Raw genomic sequence first — 13,257 nt, forward strand, 5'->3', positions numbered from 1 at the left:
GTCTGGAAGCCTGCGCTCCTGGTGCCTTTACGGGCGGTGGGAAATGTTGCAATCGCAAAGAAAGGAGCGTAGAACCGGAGGAAAAAGAGCAATATCCAAGGCTTAAAACCCCTGATAGACAGTTGATGATGGTTAGGTAGTTTTTGGCTGTATCCCGTGGTTGTTAGGAGGTTTGCAGGGGAAACACAGTGAGGATATTAAAAACGTTTTCATTATCTCTTGGTAAGTGGTGGCCACATCTTACTTAAAAAAAAACAACTCACGGGGCCACAAATGAAAGCGGGGGAATGAGTAAACCCAAGTACAATCCTAGCCAGAAACATTAAAACTATGAACGAGGCATGGCCACGATGTGATTGAAGTGTGGGCACGAGATAGCATCCATGGCCACAAAATACACATTGGAATGAACCCCATTAAGAGGCCACCAATGAATTGCTAGTACTGTATAACCATATAAATGAAAGTGTGGGGATGTGATATTTACCAGAAACACAAATAAAATAAAATAAAGATTAATTCAAAATAAATCTAACTGATTTAGTTTTCCTGAGTACAATAAGTTGCTCCAATTTTCAGGGTAGAATTGAGCACAGCTGTGGCCGGGTTTCAGTAGAGAGGCTGGTTACATCTAAGAGCGTGGGTAGGATAGTCTTAAGAGCATGGAGATGAAAAATCTCTTGGTCAATCATTTAAACCGCGGGGAACGAAATGTCTGGTCGCCATGAGCAACACACACAGTGTTGGGAAGGGATGCATCACGTGAACACACAATAAACCCCAAAGCTAGTGGTATTTCGGGGGTACGATAAACCCTTCACACCATAGGATCCACCTGAATTCCATAATTGTGACTCAATTACTGTAAGCCAAACTATTTAAGCACAGAGGACGTCAAACTTGAAATGTTTAAATTACAACCATTTTGTGTAATAATATATTTAGCACAATTAGAAAAATGACAGTTACCAGAACTGTAGAACTAAAACCGGTACTGATAAAATCTTGTTTTCATTTTGTTTCCGAAGCATCTACTGTAAAAGGGTGATGTCAATGTAAGCTTGAATTTTTTTTCTCCCCAGACCAATACTTCTTAAATCCAATCCATAATCATTCTAATGAACCTGTGGCAAGAAAAGGGAGATGATCAAGCAGTCCTTGAAAGCAGCATTTTCATCCGCGAATTGAACCACGTGACTGAAGCTGGAAAGCAGCAACTTGGAGCCAGATGCCAGCACAGCAACTGGGGAGGGTGGAAGAGAGGAAAGAAACAGAGGAGTGGAATAAATAAGAAGGGGTGAGGGGAAGGGGGGGGTCTGGAGTTGCAATAATGACTCAAGCTGTCTCAACACTGAAGTCACAAATCACATCCATCAGTGCAAACTTGCTGCTGCAGACACAAAGTGTGGATTTTGCTGACCGACACTTTTCCAGCAAGCAGTTTGGCCTCCTCCAGCTGACCATGGAGAGGAAGGGAGGAAAGGGAGAGAATGGAGAAGTGAGCAAAGCATGGGACTGGAGAGGTGAGGGGGTTAGGGCAAAGCCGGGGGCTCGGCAGGAGCTGCAGAGGGAGTAATTTATGACTTTGGACCTTTTGAACCAATGAAATCCAGCTGGGTGGACATGTGTTCAGCGTGTCCCACTCATACACAACCGAAGCAACTGAAAGGAAGAAAAAGCTCAGAAAATGCAAACTATCAGAAAGGGCTGATGTTCCGCTGCAAATTGGATATCTGATAAAATGTAAAATGGGGAAATGGTCTCCACATAGATTGTGTTTTTATCACCTTTCTGTTTAAAAGAGCTTTACACTGGATTTCAATCACCCATTCACACACATTCAAAGACTCTCCTTAGTAATAGTGGCCCCCATGATGGACATTAATGTAAAAAATAACAGCAATGAAAAAGTCATCTTTGCATTTCAGTCTCACTTAAATGTATTATTTAAATAGCAAATGTTTAGTTTTTGTGTGTGTGTGTGTGTGTGTGTGCACGCGCGCATGTGTGTGTGAGCTGATTGTCTGAAAGATGATACAATTTTGAAATCTACAATCAAAGTCCTAGTGGTCAAGATGAAAAAAAATCATACCCATAAAAATGAAATTATTGGCATATAATGAGACATCGAGATGCTGTAACCAATGCCAAACTCACAGACTGACATTATATAAGACCTATGGACTTGTGTCACATAACTTAAACATGAGTCAGATTCACGTAATTAAAAACCATCCAAGACTTGATATTGGATTTACAGTATCAACTTTCTTAGATTACAGTGGACTCGGTCCTCATGATGTACCAGTTCCAAGACCACTAAAACACTATTTAAATCCACAGCCTTGAAATGACTCTGCATTTTCAAAAACTCTGGGTCTGCTGCACCTATTCACTCCTCCAAGTCACGGCTGAACACCATTTCTAGTCGCTGCTGCTTTTGATTTAACAAAATTCAAGAAACTACTTCCCTTCTTGACACTTTTAGATCTTGTGTTCTTCGATGTCAAACCTGCTCCATCCTCCCTGGAGTCTTTCTGTTCTTTTAAATTTTAATGACTTTTTTTACATCTCTCTATACATACTGTATGTTTTGGAATGCGTTCAGTGAATTGTTGAGCCGTGTGTCCTGATAACTTGCCATGCATATTATTGTATGTCTGAGAGCCATGTGTTTGATTGATCTTAGAATTCAAAGACCCTTATGTAGCTGGAATCCTTGGATTCATTTTCAAATGAGCTAAATCTCAATCCCCATGATTACTGTAAATGTTGCTGAGTAAGTAGCTCCTAGGAGAAAATAGTGAGTTGTAATACAGAAGGTCTGACTGCGTCAATTTTTGGCTGTGGGGCTTCAGCGAGCTGAAGAAAACTCCTCCGGCTGTTTGAAGAGGCGTTCACACCATTAAAGAAAAGATCTTCAAAATGAGAAAAAGGAGACTGCATGTACTTGCTGTCTTGCAGGAGCGAGGACTTGCATCTCCCTCATGTATATTAATCCAGGCTACCAATGCATTAACAATAAACTGTCGAGCCAGCCAAGATCCCCGCCAAAGAAATCATTCCCTCATGATGCAACACAGTCACCTCACAGCTAAAGGAGGTTTAAATTATAATCTAATAGTTCTCTTTGCCACAACACAAAATTATATTTACAATCTCTGCGTGCAATCAACAGAGCACACAGCGTTGGTCATTTGTGACATTCGGTAATTTTAAAATTGTTGTCTTTGGCTACAAACACAGCTCTAACACACACCAGCTGGGAGAGGCTGAGAACAGAACTCTCTGCTCCGCCAGCCGTTTTAATGGAGCGACCGATTCTGAGGGTTCCGTCTGAGAGAAGGAGGCTCTCTCTCACTCTCTCTCGCTCCAGCTGCGCTGTCTCTAAACATCACCGTCAGCGGAATTCAACAGTCAGCGTTATGATCCAGCGGCTGGTCATTCCACCACATGTTCATGTCTTGGGGAAATTAAACAGTTGGGATGACTTTCCTGGGGTGTTTCTTAGATGGATGTGCAACATGACCAGGCACATCATAAAGTCACCGCTTAACTCTAACTAAAGTTTTAACAGTGTTGTAAGTGAGCAGAAAACCCTTTGATCCTGTCATATGCTTTCCCTTCCCCCATTATTTGTGGAAAAATTGGCTTGTGGTTCAACTGAGCCTCTACAATTCTGTCTGCACAACACTCTTGACAAACTTGGAGCTAAACTGTGGCTACACTAGATCCAGCTCAAAATATTCCCTGCACTTGAGAGATGAATTCAATTTCACTAGTTTGCTAAGCGTGCTACCTGGATATTGTTTCTGGGAGCTAGCGGGACTTTAACTTCGGTGATTAAGGCAACTAGTACCCAAATTCCACAGTCCTCATGTGTCCCTGTGTGTGAGAGGCTCATCATTCCGGTGAAACCATGAAGAGGTTTTAATGGCTCTCGTTTTGTCCGTCTCCCTCCGTCCGCCTTCAGGTGGATGCGGTGCCAGCTCTCATGATCCGGAAGAGTGCGTTGACATTATTGCTCTTGATGGCATCCCGACAAGCAGAGATTACTTGATTCTTCGGTTTACCCACTGAGGAGAGGAATGAATGGAGGCAGACAGTTGGATCTAAGTATTATAATGTTAAAGAGACAACAGCTAATCCGCTCGCATTAGCACACCTTTGGACTGTCTGAATGATTTACGAGGCTTAGGAGCCTGCTAAAGCCCTGCAAGACACAATGTCCAATCATGCAAAGATGAAGAGCGAAAATATAATCCAGAATGGAAGGAAGTCTAATGCACCCATCCAAGTAAAGATCAACCATGAATGTCCCCTTAGCTCCATGGAGATTTGATTCAAGATGCATCACCTTATACTAACAAATGTGAAAACATAAGAGTGACGTACCTCGAAGTCTCCCTGCCCGCTGGATGGCTTGGTTGACAGACTTTAAGCAGGCCAGCAGGGCGTTGTGGTTGTTGGAGCGAATTTTATACTCGTTGACAAGATCCCTATTTAGGTCATACAACTCTCTATATCGCTTCTTCATAGTCATCCTGCAGTTAAATGGGAGGAAGATGAGTGGAAAAGAAAATCATTGGTGCGATCTGTGTAACTGTGTTTCCATTTCTTTCCCCAAACTATATGTGAGAAAATTAAAAATGAAAGATAGAACACCATTTTGATAATAGAACTGGGGCAGTAAACCTGTAATCTGAGCAAAAAGAGGATGTTTTCAAGTTCTATTGAATTTTTTTTTTCTAGGTTTATCTACAGGAGGATGTTGCAAACTGAGCATACTTGTTTGGGAAAAGACACAAACCACAGCTTTGTAAACACATTGCAGGACAAACATGCTTATTTTGGAAACATTCAGGGTTTAAAAAAATCGAAAATGGAGTGGATTTAATGTTCTGGCAATTAACTTTGAAATGTATTTGAAGATTAATCTGAATATTATAGAGCAGCACTCTAGTGCCTTGCACTTATTCTGATCATTACAAACAGTTTTCAGTTATTGAAATGTCATTCCTGCACCTGTTTTCAATGCTGTCAGGTAATGGTTACTATTAACCATTCATTCTCTTTCTAATAGGCATACAAAAATATATTAAAATGCTGCATGAATTTGACTCTATTATTTAGTCCTGTGCTAAAAGAAGCACGTTATTTCAGTTTAAAGTTCAATAAATAATTTTCTTAATATTTAAGTATTTTGTTTATGGAGTTAATAGATACACTCACAACCTGAATAGACACAACACTATGTGCTACCATCCTGTAATTACTACTTTCACCCACAGAGGCTGCCATTACAACTGCAACATAGATCAATAATTCACTCCAAAAGTAATATTTTGTTGCTTTCCACTTAAAAGTATGCCAAGACTGTCTGGTGAGAACTATTTAGTGGCAAAAAACACTCCCGGAGTTTCAGAGGAATAGAGCCTGCAGATTTCGCCAAAACAATTGCAATGATTGATCAACATATTTCAAACTCAATATAAATTCTGATTAAAAATAAGTAAATAAAAAAATAAATATATAAAACACTCCAAGAACCCAGTGGAATCCAAGCCTTGGAGAATCTGTGAAGTTAACTTGAAAAGTTGTTTTTTTAGCAGAAGTGCTCACTTCAGTTGTATGGAAGGAAGATTCAAGGGTGTTTTCCTATGAAGCTCCAGGAGTGTGTTATGCACTCACAATACTCTCTCTGCATGGGGTTGAGTGGATAATGACTGGGTTTTCATTTCTGGTTGATCTATTCCTTGAAACTGTTGGGCTTTTGAAATGAAACACAGGCCTGAGAGTGGCAGCGTAAAGCGGAATATAATTAATATCACATGTGCTTTGTCTGCCTTGACACTATCATCATTTTTGTGAAAAAGCTCTGTGGCACAAAGTACAGGGTCTGTATTTCATTATGAAGAATCAGGAATGACACCCAAATGACACCCAAACTCACATTTCCCCCATGAGACGGGCGTCCTCTGCCTGCACCAGCATGTTTCTGATGTAGTTGGAGTGGTCAGCCATTGCTGCAGTCAACTTCTGGTGGACAGAGTGGAATTCATCCACCTGTTGCATAGAGATGCAAAATTCCATAATGAATGTCGCAAAGAAAAACAGAAACTTAATATTTCTGACAGCAGGTCTTTCAACCTGAGTCCATCCAAACCTCAGTGAGTGTAGTTTGTAGCTCTGCAAAGTAATTGGGAAAGTCGGCCTCGGCTGACAGATCTTCTATCGCCAGGAATGACGCAAGTGATTGGACAAGGTCACCGGCCAGGTCGATATCGTCTGTCCTTAAAGTAATCTGTGTGGACAAAGTTAAGTGTATCACTCAACGCAATGCGTTTTTTGACTTTGCACTGTCAGAGATCCATTTAGGTATAACAAAGTAATTAATTGATGAATTTTTACATTTTAACTGCTACTACCTTCCAACTTGAGAAAAAAATGCTAAAGTATGTCTAAAACATGTTTTGCATAATGGCACAATCGAACTGACAAGCCTGAATTATTTTAAAAATAAATCATTGAGAATAATTAATTGATTTATACATTTTATTAAACTTCTTCTTGACAGACAGTCCACTGTGACCACTTGGCATTGCCGATGCTACACTGAGACGCCACCTGATGACAGTCTCTGGGCTGAACAAGATGGCGGCAAAAAAGAATATCTAGGGGCTCTTTTTTAAATTCAAAGATTCAACATTCATCGTGTCATATGTGCAATGCGGAAATGTGTTTCCCTGTACAGTGAAATTCTTACTTTGTTGTCCACAGTGCATTTGGATTTGTATTGCCAATAAATTGGCAATGTAAACATTATTATAAATATGAACGGTGTTGGCAGTGCAAGTAAAACATTGAGTGCAGCTTAGTGTGCAACTCGCAAAGTGCAGGTGCAATGCTGAGTACAGTTTATGAATAATGATGTATCACAGTTTATGCTAGTTATCTAAAATAAAAACACAACATACAAATATTGATTATGTAAGTCTCTAGCACAATGAATAATACATTAATATGTGTAGAGCAATATATTTACCAGACCCTGTTTTGCATCATGGCTCAAATTTGCTGTCTTTTCTTAGAAATACATTACTACATACAATACTACATTATTCAATTTTTTATATACAAATAATCCTGACTCTACATTTTATATTTTTCATGTGTCTATGCACCGCTGTACCTGTCCATTGCCGGCCATGCTGATGGATAACAGCCCCCCACCCCTTAGTGAGTTGAAAGTGACATCAGGACTATCTACGCCCTCTGGAAGCAGAAAACTTTGGTTGAGCCACATCACCACCTACAGAGAGGAACACACACACACACACACACACACACACACACACACACACACACAAGCAGAGAAAGCACGAAAGATTCAGTTTAACAGACATCTCTATATATGAACTTTCTCCTAATCAGAAACTAAGACCTCTCATACCCGCTGCGGTCTGTCGTTGATGTTGAACGTGACCCTTCCATCAGGAGGAGCAGAAGTAGGATCTTCTGCTATGTCATACATTGAGAAACGAGGAAGCTGACGAGTAATTTCAAAGACGTGGAACTGGGTGCTGGTAGGGCAAAAGGAGAGTTGAAGATCAAAAATATTTTTCGGAAAATTGGGACTCTCTCATTCATAAAAAATAACCCAAGAGTGCTGTTAGCCTGTTGTGACCTGACAGCATTCAAACCATGACTCTTACCTAGTTTTCCCACCAACAAAAGCTTTGATGTGCAGATCTACTGGTATATCCTTTGGGGGGATGATGGGAACCCTAACGCATCCAGACAGGTTCTGGGCGCTTGGATGGACCACATGACTCTCACCCTCAAAAATCCCCTCAGCGAAGATGAGCACAGCACGGATAATTGTTTCTGAGGACGACGAACGAATGATTCAAAGGCTTATCAACAGGAGCCAGAACCTTAGTAAACATGCTTTTTACTAAAATAGAATTATACCATTTGGAGTTGAAATACTGAGCTCCACGTGAGCTTTCTGGTCTTCTGTTGCACCTCTCACTGACAGCGCTGTCTGCAGCTGAGTGTTGGCTGGAATCACACCAACGCCATTGTTGGTTTCTGACACGCCCTGAAATAATATAATATTGATACCATGTGGGTAAAGTTTCATATCAACAGTATTCAAGCTAATGTTTGGGAATTTCATGTTTATCTACATGAAATGTTGCAAGATGGAAATTACATGAAAAGGAAAAAATAATATCTGTGCCTGACTGTAATAGTTCTTTGGGGAAAAATGTGTAAAAGTGTAAAATAAAAATTGATTGAAATCTCTCCTTTGATGAAAAAATGGAGGACTTATCAAGCGGTAGCAGCTTTCTGACCCAGCATGATAATGGTGAAATGCTGTGCAACCCTCATGACACTTATGTAAGATGTCAAAATCCTGAGACTAAAGTTAAAATTTCAACTTATGCTGTAAAGTGGTATGGTTGCAGAGATGCAGCCTGATGTTGAGTTTTTTTAAAACCTCACAGAAAAGGAGGAAGAACAGAATAAAAAAAGGGAAAAGAAAACACAACTTTAAAATGATATCTGACAGTAACAAAAACTGAGAGCATAGAATTGTAACTTTTGCAATGCTCAAATCTCAAAGATGACACACACACAGACTTTAAAAGTTAAAACTTGGCAGTATTCAACTACATGTATGCCAATTTCTGTAACACTTCACCTAAAGTCAGAATCACATATTTTTTAAATCAAAATGCATTTTTCAAACCCTGAGCAGACTTTGGCTCTATCTTTCACTGCCTTATTATCAATGAAACTGAACTTCAAAAATTACTTGAAAGCGTTACACTCTCTGGAAACATCAAACTCGAAGGATGCAGTTATGCAACTCCTTGGCTGTCGACCACCTAAAACCTCACAGAACAAGAAAAAAAGGAGGCTCCAACTCTGATTTGTTTAAAAACCGCCAGTGAATGGGAACCATTTGAGCAAAAAAGAAATACAACAATTCCAGTGTATTTTGAGAAATCCTGTTCTAGAAGGCAAGAATTTGAAACAACAATTGTTCCAAAACCTGAGCGCCTCTGTATATATATCTACAACAATGTGTCTATGGTCTTTACTGACAAAATTTCACATATCAGTAAGTTATGGATGTACCCTGGCATTCTCTTCATAGTTGCGTAGCTCGAGCAGTAGATTCTGCCTGCGATGGCTGAGCTCTCTGATGAGATCTTGCTCTGCACTGGAGTCCATGAGATTCCCCTTCATGTCCTTACCGGCTGGCAAGTATCCACGCACTGCATCATACACACATTTTCAACATAAACAGTCAGCTACACAAATATTTTTCAGGTTGGAAATCACCTCAATATACACAATGTTCACATTTACGTTTTCTTGTTTTTCAGAAGCTCATTCAGATATATTGCAAAACTGTTGCATTTAAGCTAAGATCACAAGAAACAGAAACATATCGTTATAGAGAAAAATGATTTTTTTTCATTTGTTTGAAATGTCCTGCTAGCAGGGGAGGGTGTTTGAACACAAACATGCACGCATAAACACACACCTTTCAGCAGGTGTCTGTAAACTGTTCAGATGTAGGTGATGTACAGTATAAAGCAAACGATAATTCATAATGATAAAACACAACTATTCTTTAGGTCCAAGTAAATTTTATGTTACGAAAACCAATATAACCACTTCCGACATGATCCAACAGCAAAATATCTAAACGTTTATATACTGTGCAAAAATAAAACAGTTCTACCACAGGAAGTTATGTATATGACACAGTGTACCTTCTCCATCTACAGAGGTGCAGATGAGTTGTTTCTGTCCATCCAGCCTGTAGTCGCCCTCCACCACTCCCGCAACAGAGGAGGAAAAGTTGTCTTTGAATATGACTTCGCCTGTGCGGTCACTACGAGCATCGATCTGCAAGAAAAACGAAATATGAGCAACGATTAAAACCGTAGAGACATCTTCAAATCAATGTAATATTATTCTTGGGAGACAAATTAAAGTTTGTTTAGACAATAATCCTCTCCATGTTGTGAGCTGACCTTTCCATTGGACCAGCCTGTGATAAGCTCCACAACTCCATCACCATTAAGGTCAAAGGCATGTATGCTCATTGCATGATTTTTAGACTAAATTGGTAAAAGAAAAAGGAGAGATGAAAAGTTTCAGCGATTATTTTGGTTATTGGTGTTCATAAGCCTGTCAACAATACAGGACAAACATTCAAGGAGAATTGAAGACATTTAGAGATGCTCCTAGATAAATAAGTACCTTTATCCTCCAGTATCGAGCAGTGCGATCATAGACTCCCACGGTGCCATTAGCCAGAGCGTATCCGAACCTACTGTTGTGCATGTGGCACAGTGATGTTACTGTCTGTGTACAGAGGGACACGTGGACAAATCACTTCAAAAATGTATCATTGCTGGTACAGTAATTATGTCAGAGACAACGAATGTCAGAGACATTTTCGTACGATTTCCTAGAACGCAGGGTGTGCTTACATGGAAAAAAGAACAAATGAAAGAAAACATGTTTTTCATTAAGATTTTTCTCGCTACTATTTTTGGGCATTACTAGCCATTTTGTCACAGTCTCTTCCTGTCATGGTATTGTCCAATTCTGTTTTAGCAATTCTTAGCTGGCACGTTCATTTTTTTCTGAGCAGAATCATTTCTAACTAATTCCAGCCATTTTCCATAAATTCTGAAACACTCGTGTGGGTCTATTGTGAAAAAAATTTAATTAAATTAAAAGAAAAACTAAACATTTTAACCAAAAATTAACCATTTAAGGAATTTAGATATGAAAAGTAACAGGTGTAACATAACAATCTTAAAAAAAGTCTATGACCATGCTTCCCTAGGAGTTAGAAAACATTTGGTACATATTGACATTTTTCTTAATTTTCTGTGGATCCAATTACCTCATTTTCAGTCATCTCAGAAACAAGCTCATCTTCTTTGAAGACCCTGATGTCAAAATCCTCAGATCCTACCAGGAGCTTAACATATACACACACAAACATACACACATAGATATTTTATCACGATGAATGAATTTGACATTTTATTTTGTCTACACAGTCGTGACACAGCTGTGAACACAATAAATCAAGAGCAACTGGAAAAACTAGAGAAGTGGAGAAACAACTTTCGAACTGCTTGCTAAGTCTTACCTCATTCTTCCCATCACCAGTGAAGTCACATAGTACCAGCGACCTGACATTATCCCCAGTAACCTGAAAACAAGACGCTTCATGAATATAGCTCACGAAATTATGAATCCAGACCTTTGAAAAATGAAGTGTTTATGATGATGGGAACTGGAAATCATGGTGCAGAATATTTGTTTATATGAAACAAAAGTATACTTGGGATCTATTCTAATTTGTGGCAACAAGTGGTTGAATATGCAGAAATAAAATGTAGGAAAGTGTCCTAAATTGCTTATTCAAACAATTGGGAGTTTAAATACGGCTCCTGTCAAAGGAAGGGTCACTGTTCTTACCGTCCAGAAGTGGTCATTGCCTTCATAGTCAAAGCCTTGTAAGGCACAGTTCCCTCCAATGATGGCGAGAGGATTTGGGAGGTCTCCAAGTTTGCCCAAAACAATCGCATTGGCCCCATCTGTTACCTATAAACACTCACATCACAAGTTAAAAAGTTTACATATCATATATGAATTTAGTATATGATTTGATTTAAGCATGCTCATCTTTAAAAAAAAACTATCTAGTAATTAGTCATTTACATAGCTTGTTTTATTTGTAATTATCACATGATTAGCTGGTCATACTCTTGCAATAGGTAAATAATTTCAAGCTAATTTCTTAGCTTATGTCCTGCTGACAATTCTATAATGCCACGTCAATTTTCCCATACATCCCAGATAATGTTCAACTACTGGTGTATTGCCAAAGTGTGAATCAACAACGTCTAGATGAGAAAACCTGATTTAATTAAGATTAGATTGCTGTTAAACTCCACGGTATTATTCTGTAATTAGCACTCAAATAATGGTGACACACCTCTCTGTAGAAGACATCTGCATTGTCATGGACGTCATAAGCCAGCAGGTTTGTCTGGGATCCCACCAACAGTATATCACCTGTGGTGTTTGGTCCCAGTGTTCCTGCCGTCAGACAGGTAACAGCCTGGTTGATATTAAGCAGGGAGATGTCCGAGTCCTGAGCACTCTGGCTCAGTCTGTGAGCGACCGGTCTCTGACTACGAGTGTGAGGGTTGTGGATAAAAACCTTCCAAAGAGAGCAAGAAGCTTTGTGAAAAAAAGGACTGAAAATGAAATACAAGCAATAATTTGAAGAAAAACATAATTTTATATTTAAATTTAGAGCCAATGAATCATTCCTGCAGGCAAATATCTGCTATTGATATCTAAACTGATGATCTTGATGCATGAAGTAAATAAAAAGCATTTTCTGTCAGAAAAATGCATATGTATTAAAAGAATGTGAGTCTGTCTTTAACCTTTCCAGCCTGTGTGGCTGCAGTGAGGCAGGGGTGGACTCCATCAAACTTCCCAATGGTCACCATGCGAGGGTTTATCTTGTGGTTTAATTTCAGGGTGAATATGGGGACCAACATGGTGCGTGAGCTGCTATTAAAACAAAATACACAAAAGACACTTCACGATTCTGCACTTGGCAAATGAAGCACATTAGCAAGTAAGGGTGCCATGACAATGCCTGATTTTGGCACTAATGTAATTACGAGCTTTACCGAGGGCACCCTGTTGAGTGTTCTGTCGCCTAGCAACAAAGAGTACCAAGCTAAAGCTTTTCATCTGGTTCGCGTTAATCTCCCTGTCATTTTGTTTACAGAGAATACTGGTATCAGTCAGTTGATGTGGCTTTTCAAAAAATTATAACACCCATATCACTACCAAGTACTATATTAACTGTGAAACGCTAGTAATTAGTCGGGTAAAAAAAAGCCTTAATTATCTTAATTGAACTGTAAATTTAGCATGGCTAGCTAGAATGAACGGCGCTGACTTAAATTTTACGGGAAACTGTGTGGACTATTGCCGAAAGCGAAATGAACGGAATCGGCGTCTTGCAAAACGAAGCGCTCACCTGTTCCTTGCCAAACAAAATGCGAAATATAGATTTGATCACAAGTCAGTTTATAACTAGCAAGCTATCTCCAATGAGAGTGGGGTGAGCAGCGTCTTAACGTCAACTCTTTCCGGTTAAGTATTTTCAGAATAAAAGATTCG

At 39.4% G+C, this 13,257-nt stretch overlaps 1 protein-coding gene across 2 annotated transcripts; it reads right to left on the reverse strand.

Annotated features, from left to right (window-relative positions):
- Positions 1–2,101: 2,101 nt before the first annotated feature.
- Positions 2,102–13,221, reverse strand: bbs2 (Bardet-Biedl syndrome 2). 2 transcript variants are annotated; one of them, XM_086163283.1, is made up of 18 exons: positions 13,115–13,221; positions 12,507–12,636; positions 12,047–12,274; positions 11,527–11,652; positions 11,195–11,257; positions 10,943–11,020; positions 10,288–10,392; positions 10,059–10,145; positions 9,795–9,930; positions 9,151–9,290; positions 7,975–8,104; positions 7,716–7,887; positions 7,454–7,583; positions 7,193–7,312; positions 6,167–6,304; positions 5,954–6,066; positions 4,396–4,544; positions 2,102–4,076 (listed from the first exon to the last, which is right to left on the reverse strand). In XM_086163283.1, exons 2-18 carry the CDS (start codon positions 12,621–12,623, stop codon positions 3,970–3,972), a joined length of 2,139 nt encoding a protein of 712 aa, XP_086019409.1. In that variant the 5' UTR covers positions 12,624–12,636; positions 13,115–13,221; the 3' UTR covers positions 2,102–3,969. The 2 variants fall into 2 exon arrangements, with proteins under 2 accessions (XP_086019409.1, XP_086019410.1); XM_086163284.1 differs by having other exon boundaries at positions 12,507–12,633; positions 13,115–13,207.
- Between the last annotated feature and the right edge of the window lie 36 nt (positions 13,222–13,257).

Source organism: Fistularia commersonii, chromosome 17 (genome assembly GCF_037954325.1).
Source record: "Fistularia commersonii isolate RoL2024-O1a breed Wild chromosome 17, RoL_Fcom_v1.0, whole genome shotgun sequence".
In the NCBI taxonomy this organism is placed as follows: domain Eukaryota; kingdom Metazoa; phylum Chordata; class Actinopteri; order Syngnathiformes; family Fistulariidae; genus Fistularia; species Fistularia commersonii.